This window comes from Desmodus rotundus, chromosome 2, assembly GCF_022682495.2.
Source record: "Desmodus rotundus isolate HL8 chromosome 2, HLdesRot8A.1, whole genome shotgun sequence".
NCBI classification, from domain to species: domain Eukaryota; kingdom Metazoa; phylum Chordata; class Mammalia; order Chiroptera; family Phyllostomidae; genus Desmodus; species Desmodus rotundus.
In genome coordinates, this window is record NC_071388.1 from 44,786,284 (window position 1) to 44,803,716 (window position 17,433).

The 17,433-nt window shown below is 39.8% G+C and overlaps 1 protein-coding gene across 1 annotated transcript; it reads left to right on the plus strand.

Moving 5' to 3' along the window:
• The first annotated feature begins 21 nt into the window (after window positions 1-21).
• FETUB (fetuin B) lies at window positions 22-17,168 on the plus strand. The gene is given in 8 exon segments (XM_053919427.1): window positions 22-55; window positions 4,305-4,530; window positions 4,876-4,986; window positions 6,521-6,608; window positions 8,516-8,679; window positions 9,391-9,492; window positions 15,665-15,748; window positions 16,673-17,168. Coding segments are annotated over 7 exon segments (1,152 nt in total). The 5' UTR covers window positions 22-55; window position 4,305; the 3' UTR covers window positions 17,051-17,168.
• The last annotated feature ends 265 nt before the right edge of the window (window positions 17,169-17,433 follow it).

Here is a 17,433-nt window from a genome sequence, read left to right on the forward strand (position 1 = left end):
AACTGGGAAAAGGTGGCCAGCAGAGTCACTCGGGATCTGCACTGTGTGAGACGAGGTAAGGACCACAACAAGCAGTCACAGCACTGACAGAAGACATTGTCCCCAGGTGTCCTGTGTTCTGGGGCTGCACCAAGCACCTGGCATTCATTTCCCCAGGACTGGTCCTTACTGCAGCCTCAGGAGAGCGGGATTCTGCTGCCTTCCTTTGGCCGGAAGGAGCCTGTGAGTCTGATCAGGTGGCCACATGTGACTACTGAGCACCCTAAGTGAAGCCAGCCTGAATGAAGGCATGCAGTAGTGCGAAACAAAGAATGTAAATGATCTAAGTCATATTTTTATATTAATTACAGATTGAACTAATGTTTTGAATATTTGGGTTGAGCAAAATATTAAAATTAATTCCATCTGTTGCTTTTTACATATTTAATGTGGCTACCAGAAAATTTAAAATTAAACATGTGACTTGCACTGTGCTTCTGTTGGAAAGCACTGGATTAGAGGATTACCCTAAACCAGAACCCAGATTCCAATCCAGGATGATCTGTCTCCAAGACCTTGCTCTTCACTTCTATGCCAAAACTTCACTTCTATATATTGGTTCTAGAATTGTCCCCACACATGATGGGCACCCAGCATAAGGGTTCCTTGGGTGCAGTTCCCAGGGAAAGAGGAAATATGTCCCCCTCTTTCTACAAGTGAGTGCAACTGTGTGTGTGTGTGTGTGTGTGTGTGTGTGAGAGAGAGAGAGAGAGAGAGAGAGAGAGAGAGAGAGAGTACTGGGGGTGCTGCTATTTTATGGACAAGAAACTAAATGTTATGGTGTACCCAATGTCTCAGGCCCCCTACCATGCAATGGCAGAAGTGAAATTTAAACCAGGCCTGTCTGACCCCAAAGACTCACCTGTTCCTCCCCCTTCTCACCCAGGGCTCCCATACTTCACAACCTAGAAGGAGGCTGGGCTCAGGTTGTTGGAGACTCGGTTAAAACTCAGATCCCTGGGAAGTTGTAAGCAAATTTCATTGTACTGGATTCAAGGAGTGGTATCTCCTGGAAATAGAATGATGTCAGGTAAAGAGAAAGGCAGGAATTCCCTCTCGTCAGAACTGAAACATGTTTGATGCATTTCCTCAGTCTCAGGCTGTCTCCTCCAGTTTGGGCCCTTCTCCATTGCTGTGTCCTTGGTCCTTCTCAACCCCTTTCCGTACATCACTCCAGCTCTGTAATGTTTGTTCACTCATGGCTATAAATTTTTGTTTTACCCCAGAATTTGAACGTCGAGTGTTCATGCTGTCTGGTTTTCATACCCATTTTCCTAGTGTTGTTCCTATTTGAAAACAATGCCTAATGCCTCTCTCAAAGGAACTGGGATCATTAGACTTGGGTTTGTAAACCAAGCCTCAAAAACTGTTATTGGCTTGTAGAAATTACTTAGAGACTGTATCTTATTCATCTAATTAGCTTTATTAACCCTTGATTCCAGAGAGCTTGACACAGTTCCCTGTGGAGGTGCTCAATAAGGACTTGTGGACTTTCAAGCGACTACCATAATTATACTTAAAACAAAGCTACCACTGTGTGCCAGGTGCAGGTCCAGTCCTCCCTGTATATAATCTCCTATGAGATGGGAGTATGACGAACCCATTTTAAAGATCTGGCTACTGAGGCTGATAGTGGCTCAGTGACTTTCCAAGTGTATCCAGTTGATAATTAAAAGAATTAGAACTAGGCTACTGCTAAAATGCTTGGTTTGATAAAAAGAATTCTAAACTAGAATGTTTCTGTACTGATTCTGCCCCTAATTCAGTAATGATTTTTGTTTAGGTACTTCATCTTCCTACATCTCAGTTTTCTTGGCTGAGGTGTTGCTGATTAGATTCACTAAATTCCCATTAAGGGTGCTTTTCAGTAAGACCATGTATATATGACCACTGAAAAACCTACAATGCCATGACTTGGTTAGCAAATTTTAAAAAACCTATTTTTCATTCAACTTTTTAATAAAAATTTAAACTGTATCATAGTAGCTAATTATAGTAACCCTAACTAGCAACACAGATCATTATGTTTAAGCTTAGTGTGAAATTAAGGTTTTAAATAAGCATAGATAACATTAAATGCCTTGTTTATGTTTAGTTCACCGTTATCAGTCATGGCTTACCACAAGCTGAATTTTGGTTCAGGCCAATAAATTTTTTTTCCAATCCATTTGGAATATTTTCAATTCTAGTCATCAAATCTTAATACCACTGAACAGTTTCTTATATTAAAAAACTTAGATAGCAATCCTTATCTACCAGTGCAATAATTCCCAAGTTGCATTTTGTAGTAAGTATTACAAAGACCTGTCTTATAGTGAAATAATATAGGGCATTGTGGCACAAGTAGACTTCTTTACCTCAAAGCTTTGGAGAGCTTTCAACATCTAATGTGTGTGGAGATGCTATAAGACTGTACATCTGTGAATGCAGGGGTTCCCAAACTTATTGAAGCACAGAACACTGAGGATGATGTGGAGTGGGGGTGAGGCTGGGGGGAGTACAGGATGGGGAACACATGTCACAGACTAGGGTTCTATGGAATAGCTTCCTGTTTTGGTTCTTTTCTGTTACAACAGACTAACTCTGATGTGCGTGATTTTTTAAATAGACAGTATTTAAAAGATATTTGTATTTTGTACAATTCCAATCAGTAGAAACTTCTGAACCTGCAAGAGAAAAACAAGAGCCCCAACCTTTCGGGACTACTGGTATTCCCAGTCTACCTGCCTATCATTATCTCTCTGTTAATTTGTTTTTTCCATATGACGGCTCCAGTAGTGCTTAATTGTCTTTAACTTCATTCAAAACAACTTTGTTACATTGTATTGTGACAGCTATCATATCAGCATGCATTAAAAAAACATATCAAAATTGGTGAATTTTTGTGTAGCCATTTTAATATTGAAGATTGAAGAAAATATGCAACATTTTTGGCATATTACTCTATTATTTCAAGAAAGGTAAAAACACAACTGAAGCACAAACAGATATTTGTGCAGTGTATGGAGAAGGTGCAGTGACTGATTGAATGTGTCAAAAGTGGTCTGAGAAGTTTGGTGCTGGAGATTTCTCATTGGACGATGCTCCATGATCAGGTAGACCAGTTGAAGGTGATAGTGATCAACACTATACACTCAGGAGATAGCCAGCATACTCAAATATCCAAATCAATAAAGTTATTGGTGAAACTGAAAAATGTGTCTTTTATTCAATGGATAAAAACTATATAGACTTTTTGGCTAACCCAATAGTAGGTTTGTCCTGACCCGTGTGACTCAGTTGGTTGGGCATCATCCCACAAAGTGAAAAGTTGCTGGTTCAATTCCCAGTTGGGTCACGTGCCTTGGGGGCAGGTTCCATCCCAGGTCAGGATGCATACAAGAGGCAAGTGATTGATGTTTCTCTCGTGCATAGTGGTTCTCTTCCTCTCTTTCTCTCTCCCTTCCCCTCTCTCTAAAAATAAATAAAATCTAATAAAACACAACCTAATATTAAGGTTTTTGCTTCCTTATAAATTTGCTTCCACACAGCTCCATAGAAGGAATTATAGATATGGAGTATGATCAGGAACTATTGATATCTTTTTTTTTTTACTTAAATTAAGTCTTTGTTTTAAAAAACCTAAACGGCACTACATAGACCACTTTCTAGCCAATCTCAAAGTGCTTTATGAATCTTACTGGTCTTTTGTGCAGGTGATTTGGGGTTAGAGCATTTTCTCTGAACTAACAAGAATGGTAACACAGGAGTTCAGGCAGGAAGTATGAATTCACTGAGTACTGTTGGCACCATGACCCATGACCCCAGGCTCCATGACTGGGACAACTATTAGTGTGGCCGAGGACATCAGCTGGATGAAGGTGTGAGGGGAAATGGGAGAATGGGACAGTCTATGTACTCTGATTCAGGTGGAGCTTGGGAGGAAACCAGGGTATGGTCATGACCTCCCAGGGGCCTTGATTCACATGTTTACTATGATTTCTCAGGAAATGGTTAGGAAATGTCATTTTGCTTACATGTACAAGAATATGAGGTCGCTCATGGGCCTAAGGTTAGAAACATTGACAAATCCCATCCAAAGTGCTGATTCAGAGAAATTCACATATAGAGTTCCAGGAGATAAAGTGAGACATTGTGTTTTAAATTCTGGTCATGTGTTCAGATTGTGATTATGAAAACTGCTCCAATTGGCCTTATAGAGCTGTGTAAGTAGCCCATCCTTGCAGGTCCACATACTGAATCACCCTGGGTCTTGTTCCCCACAGAATGGGTATGTTCCTACCTCTGGTGCTCTGCACCTTGGTTGCATGCTGCACGGCTAGATCTATGCCCCCGATGTTACCCAGCCCCTTCTCTCTCCTCTCCCAGGCCTGCAACGACTCAGATGTGCTGGCTGTGGCAGGCTCTGCCCTGAAGGACATCAACAGTGACGGAAAGGAAGGCTATGTACTGAGCCTCAACCGAGTGCGTGATGCCTGAGAACACAGACAGGCAAGTAACAGTCCTCTATCTGGGGCAGGTGTTCACACTAGCTGCGTAGGCTGGCAGCGGGTGGAAATCCAGAGACACACATTGGTAGGTACTTTCCAAATTGGAAACCTGCTAAAAACCCTCTGTTCTCCTCTGCTAGGTTGTGTTGTATATGCTCTTACTGTCATTAGAAACAAGTGCTAACAGTATCCTACTCTGACCCTTGTCTGGTGCCCCACAGTTTATAAGAAATCATCACAACCATGGTAGCCTTGGGCTCTGCCGTAAACCACAGACTCTTGGGCCAGTCTATAGGGGTTTCTGCTTCATGTGGGGTGTGGTGCGTTTCTTCACTCCTTCCCACAGGATGGTCTGGGATCTCTGTTCTATCTCACATTGGACGTGTTAGAGACTGACTGCCATGTGCTCAGCAAGAAGGCGTTAAGGGACTGTAGGGTGAAGATCCTTCATGAATCTGTCAGTGTTTGTTTCCCAGGAGCTCTAGAGGAGAAATTACGTGTTCTCTGTCTATGGAGTGAAGATTTTTCAATGGGCGCCATCTTTTAAATGTTTTTCTTTATAAACATTTTCTTGGGCATGGTGCTCATGTGGTTACTCCAATTCTATTAGACAAAACAGAGGAATTTCTGAGAGTCCCATTGGGATTATGGCCCTAGAGTTGAAAAGTTGCCCCCAACTTATTTCCTGTTCCCAAGACCTTTCTGAAGGCTCCAAGCCTGGTATTTAAATTGTAAGAAAAATGCAGACAACTGTAATTGAACAACAATAAAAAATGTTAAATTAAAAAAAAAAGAAAAGAAAAAGAGCTGAGCTCTAGTGCTCTGGATGTGTGTTTAAGGAAGGCTGTGGAAGAAGTAAAGGCAGAGCTTTTTTTGTTTTATTTTGCTTTATTCTGTTTTTAATGAACACTGACATGAAGTTTGAGGCTGGGGAAAGGAAGGGCTTACCGTATGGGAGCTTTCAGAGGTGCTGTGGAAGGGTTTCCTGGAATCATAAAACCCAAAAGGGCTCAGAATTGAGCCTTTTAAAGATGACCATTGAGTTATTTCCATTAATTGATATAGCACTTTTGAGTGCAAGATAATGTTTAGAAGTAAACTATTCAATCAAGGTAACTTTTCTAGTCACTTAACCAGATTTGTCAAACTGCACCTATCTGATTTTGAAGAGACATTTCTGCGTCCCACTCACCCTGTTGTGAATATTTGTGAAGGTGACACATCCCTAAAAGGTGCATACTGATTCCAACATGATGGAAGTTTATTTCCCACTCATGTAAACTTCAAAATAGAAAGTCCTGATCAAGAGGAGGCTTTCCTTCAAGAGTGACTTGGAGACCCAGGTTGCTTCCACATCGTGGCTATAGACTCTGTCACCTTCACCTCCTGGCTTCTGTAGTCACCTCACCATGATCAACTGCATGAAGCTATAGGAAGAGAAAGAGCCCTGGCTGGTGTGGCTCAGTGGCTTGAGTGCCAGCCTGTGAGGCAAAGGGTCACTGGTTAGGTTCCAGGTCGGGGTACATACTTGGTTTGTGGGCCAGGTTCCCAGTAGGGAGTGTGTGAGAGGCAACCACACATGGATGTTTTTCTCCCTCTTTTTCTCTCTCCCTTTCCTTCTAAAAATAAATCTTTTTTAAAAAGAAAGAAAGAGAAAGAGCATGGAGGAAAGATCACACAGGGGAGATCTTTATGGTCCAGTCTGGGAAGTGATTGCAGCCACTTCTGCTCAGCTTCTTGTGGTTAGAATTCAGTTATACACAGTCACACCTACTGCTTGGGAGGGAGGCTAGGAAATGTGGCCTAGCTGTGTCCCAGGAGATGGTTAAACTGTTCAATGATCAGCTGACAGTTTCTCACACTCAAAGCCACCAAAATTGACCTTAAGTTTTTCATTACTCAGAAAATATAATGTCCAATTTCATTTTGTGAGTATTTTAAAAAGTTAGAGTTTATTCTATGATGTCATAAAATGTGTTTGTTGGTTCCAGGTTTATGGTGAATACAAAGTGGTATTTTACATTAACTATCCAAAAAGAGTTCTCTATTTAACTGCTTATAACTGTACTCTTCGTCCAGGTAAGTGAGCACTCTGATTTTTAAAAATTTTATTTTAATGGAAGGTGGAAAAATAGAATTAAGCAGGGCTATGCCCAGAATGTATAGGGTTCTTCTATCCTTACTTCCTATTCATACTAAGACCAGGTTCTTAACATATCCAATACTTGCCTCCCTTGTGAAATTCAACTTAAACTGCTCTTCCCATAATTAGTCTTCCTAAATCAACAATTTATTCATGAGTACTGCATTAAATCCCAATTTTTTTTAGTCTGACATAAATGGCATCATCTCTACACTGGTCCCCAGGCTGCCTTTCTAGATGTCTATGCCATTACTTCCCTGACTACACCAACTCTGCTCTTTGTTCAACAGAGTATCTCTATTTTCTGAATCCATATTGCACTTTCCCATCTCTGCATCTTGCTTGTGCCTTTCCCTCTGCTGAAGATGCTCTCCCCTGATACCTCCTGCTCTTGGAACTCATATCTATTCTTTAAGGACCATGGCCAATGCTACTTCTTCCACAGCATTCTCTATTCAGGAAAGGAACAAGCTCTTCTGTTCTCATTCCTACAAAACTGTAACCTAACCACTCATGGAGCACAGACCATGCACTGCCTTGATTTGAGGTGTTCAATTTTATTTTGTGTAGTATATTTTATGTCTTCTTTCTTCTGGCTACAACCCTCCCCTAGTTCCTGTCAAGTATAAGGAGTCCATAATATTGAACAAGTGTGTGTGTAAATGGAGTAAAAATGAGGCTGAAACTAAGGACATTTCAAATAAGCACATGCATTCATTCTGGATCTTTCTTTGGAAAGCAAGAATCCAAGGCATAGGAAAATCGTATATGGCTACTTGTCAAACTATTATGTGCATGTGACTCCCCTGGAACTTGTTCAGTTACAGACTCTGATTCCATACCCCTGTGGCGGGGCCTGAGAGTCTGCATTTTTAACAAGCTCCAGGCCATAACAATGCTGCTGGTTCCTTTGAGGGATAAGGCAACAGACCAAATATTTTATTAGCCACAGGTTGAGCTTCCTAGTTGTGAAAAGACTTACTTAAGTTAGAGAACAACAACTAATAAAACAGATCAGGACTTGGAAGTCACAGGTACTAGAGGCATGGGAGGTCAGAAAATGACATGTGGGGATCATGCCAGGGGTGACAACCTATGGATATAACTCTGCATAGTACACCCAAATACACTCAAATAAACACAAAACTGATCAATTATTTTGCTTTGCAAAAACAATTTGCAGACAAGTTTCTAGCCTGAGTTTCACACTAGTTTTGCTGGCCCCAGCCCCTCCCTGTCAGAAATTCTGGCTCTACCATTAGAATGATTATTCTGTCCAGTAGTACAGTGACTTGGCTAATTTTTTTTTCTGGCTCATTTCCATTTTCTAACCAGAGAGAGTGTGCGTAGTCTTTCATATATCATTCACTCATTCATTCACTCAACAAGCATTTGCTAAACACATTCTCTTAGATGCTGGGGACTAAAAGGTGAATAAGACATATCAATAATAAATCCCAACCTTTTAAGACACTCAGCTGCTTTACAGAGGCAATAATGATAGAAGATATGAGCTACTAATAGAGGGGAAAGTTTTTATATCAATATAAATACATACATGTTTTTGAACATAGCACAAAAGTTCCTAGCATAATTTGTGTGAGGTAAAAAAATCTCGCTTTGACTTTTTAATAAATTATGAAAGAAATACATATTAGTTGCAGAAAACTCACTGCTGACAGCTAAGTTTCATTCCAGATAACGCCTTTCCCACTCCATCCTTGCCCAAACTGAGTATCTTTTCATGTTTTTAAATTTCTGCTTCTATTGTGGTCATATGCTTTGTAGGATTAAAAATTATTAAGGAGCTTTATTTTAAAACTGCTCTGTTTGGCATCAACAGTTTCTCGGGAAAAGATTCGCATTAATTGTCCTGACTGCCCAAGCCCTACTAACTTGTCACATCCCAGAATTCTGGAAACTGTTCACGAGTCTCTTGCAAAACTCAACAACGAGAGTATCTTGAAGCAGTATTCTCTCTTCAGAGTCACCAGGGCACCTATGCAGGTGAGGCTGAAGTGCCCAGTTACAGCAGCAATGTGATTCATGACTGTCGCTATCGATTCTAAACCGAGAGGAGGGTTTTAAGGCATGTCTTTTGATTAGAACCAAAGAGCCTTTCTTCACTCCTTAGCTTGGTAGACCTGATGCACATTCAATCGTGTTTCAGTTTCTGAGCTGTTCCTTGGGATTCCCACAATAGTTGTGGGATTTGATTTTACCTCATTGCCTTAAAGGCAGGAATGGAAATGGACTCATGGTCTCCTTGGGTTATTCTCCTGGGTTCACTATTTACAGCTACAGTCTCGTATCTGATTGACTATGCATCTCATCTAGCAACTTCCACTCCGTGATAAGGCCTGAAGTGGATGTTGAGTTTTATGGGTTAGGGGAAATGGAGGCTCATTTGTTTTTGAATTATGTTGATATCTGTCATATAAAGAGAAACTAATCTAAAAACAAATCTACTTGAAGAAAAATAAGCTCACCCCAAGGAGTCCACTCAAATAGTTAAGAAGGGAAGAAAGGTATGCTGATTATGTTTTCTAAATAACAAAATCATCATACCTGGTTTGATCATGGTGGGGATTACAGGGACAACAGGAGACCTGAGTTGACACTGATTATGGTTTCTGTAAAGATTATGCTGGCCAAACTCGGTTATTTCTCCACACGGAGAGGTTTGATTTCTGTTTCTCAACTTTTGCCTCATACCAGGGGGGATTTGGCATCAGTTACTTTGTGGAATAGTTAATCAAAGAGTCACCCTGTACCAAACCCCAGGCCAGCAGCTGTGCACTTCCGCCCCGTGACTCTGCGGTGAGTTTTCCTGAATGTCTTCATAATTTAGGATTTGTGTTCACAAATCATCTATATATATGTATTGAACATAAACTATACATGAGCTGTTGGAATGCATGAGACACTTTTCTTCCCCTCAAGGATTGTGCTGGCCCAGATGCAGTAGTATTTCATTGTAAGTGCAGTTTTCATCAGTAATGTTATGCCTTTGCATAAAATGATCCATAGAGGCTATAAAATATATAAACAAATTTCCTCAGTGGTTGGTGATGGTCCTGCTTTTATCTGAACAAATCCAGTTACATTTGGAATACAGCATGGTGTTTCATTTCTTGGACCACTCTCTAAGAAGAACAAAGTCAACCAGGACTCTTTGAGAGGATGCATCCAGGATTGGGAGGGCGCATTGAAACCATTTGACACACCTGGTGGGAATGCCAGCTGGCACAGTGTGTTGTAACACAATTGGGAAAAATGCATTGAAAGTCTTTTCTCCCCTTTTTACTTCTAATGACAGCTTTATGAAGAATAATTCACACACCATAAAACTGACTTTTTTAAGGTATCAAATTTAGTGGCTTTTTAGTATATTCTCAGAGTTGTGCCACCACCGTTTCTAATTTTAGAATATTTCATCAGCCCCTAAAGAACCCCCATACCCATTAGCAGTCATTCTCCTTGCCCCCCTACCCAAGACCCTGGACACTATTTGCTCTCTATGTCTTTCCATTTGTTTAGAACTTAGTTTCTTTCAACAATGTTTTGTAATTTCAGTATACAAGACCTTCATTTATTTGTACACCTAAATATTCTCTTGATGTTACTATAATGTATTTGTCTTTTTAATTTTATTTTTGGACTGTTCATTGTAAATTTATAGAAATGCAATTGATTTTTATATATTGACCTGTATCTTGTAAACTTGCTGAACTGATTTATTAGTTCTAACAGTTTCCAGTAGATTTCTTAGGATTTTCTATATACAAGATCATGTCATATGCAAATAGAGATAGATTACCTCTTCCTTTCTAATCTTCCTTTCCTTTCCTTTCTCCTTTTCTCTCTCTTTCTCCTCCTCCCTCCCTCCCTCCCTTCCTTCCTCTCTCTCTCTCTCTCTCTCCCTCCCTCTCACTCTCTCTTCCTTTCTTTTCCTCTTTCTTCTTTCTTCTTCCTGGCTAGAACTTAGAACTTTCACTGCAATGTTAAAGAGAGGAGAACAGACATCCTTATCTTATTCCTGTTTTTAGGGAGAAAGCATTCAGTATTTTTATCATGTAATATGATGTTAACTGTAGGTTTTTCATAGATGACCTTCATAAAGTTCTATCGTTAGTTTGTTGAATGTTTTTTCTATGAAGAAAGAGTGTTAGAGTTTGTCAAGGGCTTTTTCTGTGTTAATGAGGTAATTATGTGATTTTCCCCTCCTTTAAGCTATTAGTATTGTATATAACAATGATTGATTTTTGTAGGTTAAAACAATCTTCCACTTTGGGGATGAATCCAAATTGATCCTGGTGTATAATCTTTTTTACATGTTGCTATTTCATTTGCCAGTATTTTTTTAAAAGAGTTTTCATCTATATTCAGAAGAGATATTGACCTGTATAGTTTTCTTGTGTTGTCTCTAGCTGATTTTCACATGCATTTAATACTGGCCTCAAAAAATGAGTTGGGAAATTTCCCCTCCTCTTCTACTTCATTTTGGAGGAGTTTGTGAGGGAGTTGATATTCATTCTTCTTTAAATGTTTGATAGAATTCACCAATGAAGCCCCGTGGGTCTGCATTTTTCTTTGTGGGAAGTTTTCTTGATTAATAATTTAATCTTTTATTATAAGTCTATTCAGATTGTTCATTTCTTCTTCAGTGAATTTAGGTAGCTTGTGTCTTCCCAGGAATTTTCTCATTTCATCTAAGTTATCTAATTTGCCAGCACACAGTTATTCATAGTATTCCCTTTTTATTGAATATTTCTGAAAGATTAGAAGTGATGTCCCTTCTTTAATTCTAATTTTAGTATTTTGAGTTATTTTTTCTTGGACATTCTAAGTAGAGTTTTGTTAGTTTTATTGATCTTTTCAAGGAATTAACTTTCAGTTTTATTTTCTTTATTCTTTTTTTCTCTCTACTCTTTATTTTTGCCTTCATTATGCTTGCTTTGGGCTTAGTTTGCTCTTCCTTTTCTTGTTTTCTAAGGTAGAAGTTAGGTTATTGATTTGTAATCTTTTTTCTTGTCAATGATTTGTAGACCATTATTGTCAGCAGACAGGAACTGGGCATAGAATGGTTCTGCCTTGGGCTGGCCTGTAGAGTGTGGTTTCTTGACTTTGTGCAGGAAAGATTTCACAACATTAATCCAAGTGATTTTGAAAGTACACAAGTCCAGGTGATTTTTAGTGCACGTTTATTAGCTGGGGACAGTGAAACAAGGAAGGGCTTAGGATGGAAAAAGCAACAGAATAAACTAATGGACAAAATAGAAGCAGAAGCACAGATACATGGAACAGATTGATGGTGTTGGAGGGAGGTGGGGGGACTGGATGAAAGAAGGTGAAGGGATTAGCCAAAGAACATATATACATGACCCTTAGATGCAGACAGTGATATGGGGATTGCTTGAGGGTAGGGAGGTGGGGACTGGGTGGAGGTAGGCTGGTGGGGAGGGAAGGCAGGAATAAATGTAATAGCATAAACAATAAAAGGCAATTTTTAAAAATTTAAAATAAAAGCTATTCATTATATACATGCACTCATTGAAGAGAGAAGCAACAGGAGAGAGCCTAAGCAGGACTGCTTTGGAAAGAAGTGAGCCCAGGTGGAGCTGCTTTGACTCACTGGGAAGTTAGAGAAGAGGTCCTTGGAGTCAGGTTCAGGGGGTTAGCCTGGCATGACTAACCAATGGGTTCCCTTGGTTAGCCCATTGCTCCCTTGGTTGCAAGTCTCATGGGACCTTTAGAGTTTAGGAAATGCACCCCTGAGAGGGAAGAAAGGCAGGGGTGTGCTCTTGAGGGGGAGAGCACTGAGTTGTAATCTTTTTTCTCTTTTTAACATAAGCATTTACATCTATAAATTTTCCTCTAAGCAATTCTTTAACTGCCTCTCAATAAGTCATACATATTGTGTCTTTGTTCCCATTCATCTCAAAGTATTTTTCAATTTTCCTTGTGATATCTTTGACCAACTGACTACTTAGGCATATATTACTTAATTTCCACATATTTGTGAAATTCTCCATTTTTCTCCCGCTATTCTATTTCTAAAATAACTTCATTGTGGTTAGAGAATGTATGTTGAATGATCTCAATTCTTAAATTTATTAAAGTTTATTTATAGTCTAACATAGGATATATCCTGGTGAATGTTCCATGTGCACTTGAGAAGAATGTGTATTCTGCTGTTGTTAGGTGAAGCATTCAGCAACTGTCAGGTGTAGTTGATTTATAGTGTGGTAGAAGACTTCTGTTTCTTTGTTAATGTTCTGCATAGTTGTTCTATCCATTATTGAAAGTGAGGTTTCCACCTGTTATTGTTGAACTGTCTTGTCTCCCTTGAATTCTGTCAGTTTTTCCTAATGTAATTTGCTCTGTGTTGTTAGGTCATATGCATGTATAGGTGTTGTGTCTTACTAATAAATTGATCCTTTTATTGTTATAAAATGTTTTTCCTTGCCCTGGCTGGGTGGCTAAGTTGGTTGGACCATCATTCCATACACCAAAATGTTGTAGGTTTGATCCCCAGTCAGGGCATATACCTAGGTTATGGGTTTGATGCTGGTCAGGTTGCATACAGGAGGCAACCAATTGATGTTTTTCTCTCACATTGATGTTTCTTTCTTTCTCTCTCTCTTAAAATCAACAAACATATCCTCAGATGAGGATTAAAAAATGTTCTTTCTTCTCTCTAGTAACAATTTTTACCATAAAGTCAATTTTGTATAATAGTTGTATAGCCATTCCAGCTCTCTTTTGGTTAATGTTTACATTGTAATTTTTTCCATCTTTTTACTTTCAACCTATGTATGTTTTTGAATATCAAGTGTGTCTCTCAAAAGCCTTTTATAACCAGTCAGTTGAATGATCTCAGTTTTCTCAAGGAATAATTGGGAAAGCATCTTCACACTATTCTGCAGATCACTCTTGCTCATTTGTCAGTGACATCTTGGGCAGATCACTTAGCTTTCTGGTTATTTTCAGCAAGAGAAACAAATTCACTTAGATAATTAAGGTTCACTCTCAGGTATGAAAAAATTCTGTTCAGTCAATTCTGAATCAGAATTTCTACCTTATATTCAATGCAAAGCCTTCCCTTTCTATAGCTCAACCCTGATCTAGAACTTAAGAGCTGATGTGAGGAAGGGATCAAGGTCTGTTCTTTTATCCTCTCTCCCCCTCCTGCAATCTTTTACTTAATTCTGGATCTTCCAAGTTGAAAGAAGAATGAGAGAGGATTAGAGAAAAGAGTACAGTCTTTTTACATAAGTGAACCTGCAGTTGTAGTTTTCTCTTGGGCTACACTGGCCCCTCTGAAACAGGCTCTAGGGCTGGTTCTGTCAGGTGGTGCAGGCATGAGTTCCTCCTCCTCTTCCTAGTAGGATGGAGTGGTCCCTTGCCGACTCCCTGGAACCACTCTTTTTCAGATTCAGCCCCCACATATTTTTACTGTTAAATGCCTTGTATCTGAGAGTCCCTTTGGGTGGGCACATTCAGAAGAACACTACCTGTTACATTTGCTTGTTCCATGTAAACCTCACACATTTTTATTATGCCAGACAGTGGAGATAGGCTTCCCTTGCTGCCTTTTCTCCTTACCATAATAGGCTGCTGTATCCAATATCCTGCTCTTAGAATGCTCTGAGAGAAAAGCAGATCCAATCTCCATAGCCTAAATTCTAGGATTCACATGCCAAGCATGCCCTCTAACTCCCTTTTTGTGGTCCACTCTAGTTTTGGCACCAGGTAGGCCAATGAATTATGGTAGCTCAGCAGATCCTAGCCTGAGTTGGAGGGGCCAGGCTCTGCTTGGTACCAGGACCTGCTGTCTCTCCAGAAGGTTCTCTTAGAGCCCTTTCCCTGGGTGATTTGGTGATGAAGAGGAGGAGGGAAAGAATGAAGCACCATTCCCCCCAAATTTCCTACATTAGTGAATTTTTCCCACTTAAAAAAATTTCTAATCTTCTCTTCATATTGTCTGCAGATGGGTGATGGAATAATATTCAGGCAATCTGTTTAGGCACATTTTAATAAATTCTATGTGGATACTGTATTCTTAAAATTCTTTAGAAATTGAGGCAACATTTTATTATACTACTCTACACTTAAAAATGTATATACTCTATGACTCTAAAACTTCTCTTCCAGGAATTTACCCTAAGGAGTTAACTGGGGATATATGAAAAGATATAGCTTGAATGTTTAAACAGAACGAATGAGATGCAATCTAGTGTCTAACAAAGAGAACTTCTTAAATAACACAGAGGAATATTAGGTAGCCATTATAAAGATCATAGAAGACTCTTCAATGCCATAAAAGGATTTTTACAATATATTAAGTGACAAAAGACAGTTATAAAATAATATATATAGTGTAATTCTATTTCCTAGAAGAAATATATATGCATAGGAAAAAAGATTAGAAGAAAACAAATCATTGCAGAAAAGATGTACCTTTCATGTAACTACAGGTCTTTTTTTTTCTTTCTGTTTACACATATTCTAAATAACTATTACATGTGTAATAAGAAAGCAAAATTATTTTACTTTTAAATAAAGAGAAGGTGAATGAGGTAAGACTAGCTTTGTCTGATAAAAGTAAACTCAGGTGGACTGTACATAAAGGGCTGCTTTATAGGAGAGTTGAGAACAAGTTTTTTCATTGACCCAAGAGTAGAAGGACAAAAGGTAGATACATTGTATAGACACAAATTTCCACTCAATATAAAGAATTTTCTAATAGAGTTTGTTCCTCAAGAAGTCCTGAGTTTTCCATTACTGGAGGAAATTTAGCCTTGTTTGGGTAGTTGCTTGTAGGAATAACCTAGAGAGAATTGGCTCAGAGCCTGCCTACTGCATGGTGGTAGCATAAAAATGTTGATTGGCTGTGTGTCCACACAAGTGGAAAGCAAGTTGATTTCCATTTACAATCACTGATAATGGTAAAACTCAAACAACATTGTATCTTCTCTCCTTTTTTTAGCCTGTTGCTCTTTGCCAAGGTACTCTGAATGATGAAGGCTTAAGAAAGTTTGTCTCGGTGACTTGTAACTTCTTGGAATCACAGGTATTTTTTATTCTCATTGTCTGTCTTCCTGTGGGGCAAAAGGATTATATTTTAGCAGATTATCTATGTTTTAGCTGTCCCTACCCCATCCTCTCCTTTTATTTCCTGAAATCCATGCTCACCACTTTATTCAGGCTGCCCTGAGTTCATACCCTTAGGATAGTTGGTTAAAAACTTATCAGTCTGTGTTTTTGTTGCAATGTGCTACTGCAGAATAAATAAGACTCCTTCAGAAATAGGGACTGACTAGCTTGCATGGCTTAGGCCTCCGAGACATTAAATTCAGTGTCCCAAAGACCCTTATAGTGAACTGGAGAGAGAAGTTATTTCCATGGAAATATTCAGTCCCTTTCCAGAAGTATTTATTGAGCACTTACTATGAGGCAGCTTGGTATAGTTGAAAGGATGGTTGAGACAGGCCACCTGGGTTCCGGTCCTGTTCTGCTACCTGTGAGCTGTGTGACCTGGACAAATTCTTACCTCTCTGAGTGATGGTTGCCTCATCTATGAATGGGATTGCGGTGCCTACCTCATTTAGTTCCCTGTGAGAAGCAAGTGAGAAGACCTGGATAAGGACACTGTATTGGACCTGGCACAGAATAAACAATTAGTAAAAGGCAGATGTTGCTACCACTACTAGGAACAGGGAGATGGCTCACTGGGGACTTTGAATAAGCCATTCAACTTCTCTGGATCATCAATCCATTCTAGATTTGTGAGACTTGCAATCAAGCTTCTACCAGTCTTGGTTCCCCCTGGCCCTTATCTGTTTTGCTTCATAACCTGTTAACCAGAGGCCCATCCCTTTAGCTAGTCTCCGTTTGAAACACTGTCAGAAAGGCACAGAATACCTTAGCCTGGCACCAGGCACAGCAGGGATTTCCTTGGTGGACATTCCCCTTATTGAAAGCCTTCTTATTTTAGGCTCCAACCCCTGGAAGTGAAACTTCTACTGCTAACCAGGGACCTGTGAACCTCCCTAAGGTGGAAAAGTCCCAGGAGAAAAATGCAGAATCCATTTGCTCACCCTCCAGAGCTGTGCCAAGAGGGTCTGTCCAGTACCTTCCTGAACTGGATGATAAGGAGCCTGAAGATTCCCAGGAAAGGGGTCCTGTTGAGGCCTTCCCTGTGCAGCTGGATCTAACCACAAATCCCCTGGAAGAAACCCTCGATCTCTCCTTCCTCTTCCTGGAGCCTATGAGTGAGAAGCTGGTTGTCCTGCCTTTCCCCCCCAAAGAGCAACATTCTGCTGAGTGCCCAGGACCAGCCCAAAAGGCCAACCCGCTTGTTCTCCCACCGTGAGAACCACGTAGAGAATTCCATGTGGATGCGGCACCATGCGGGAGATGAGAGGTCGCAGGGAAGGGAGACGGAGAGACAAAGGGTTTGGACATAGACAATGGCTAATAAAGTGTGTCATTTTGACTCTCCTTCATCTTGTCATTTTGGCTGGAAGTGGAAAGGAGGTGAAATCCTCCACTCATACACTGAGCTGCATACCTCCTAAACCATCTAAGATATTCCGTGGGTAGATGCCACTTACGTATTCCACCTTTCCCTTTGTAATGATTATTGACTTTTAACTAAGTGTCTCTGATGTAGGGCCTGCCATTCTTAGGCATTCCCTCCTCTTTCTGGGAAAGAGCATACTGTGATTATTTTGATCAAAATGAGATGAAAATTGA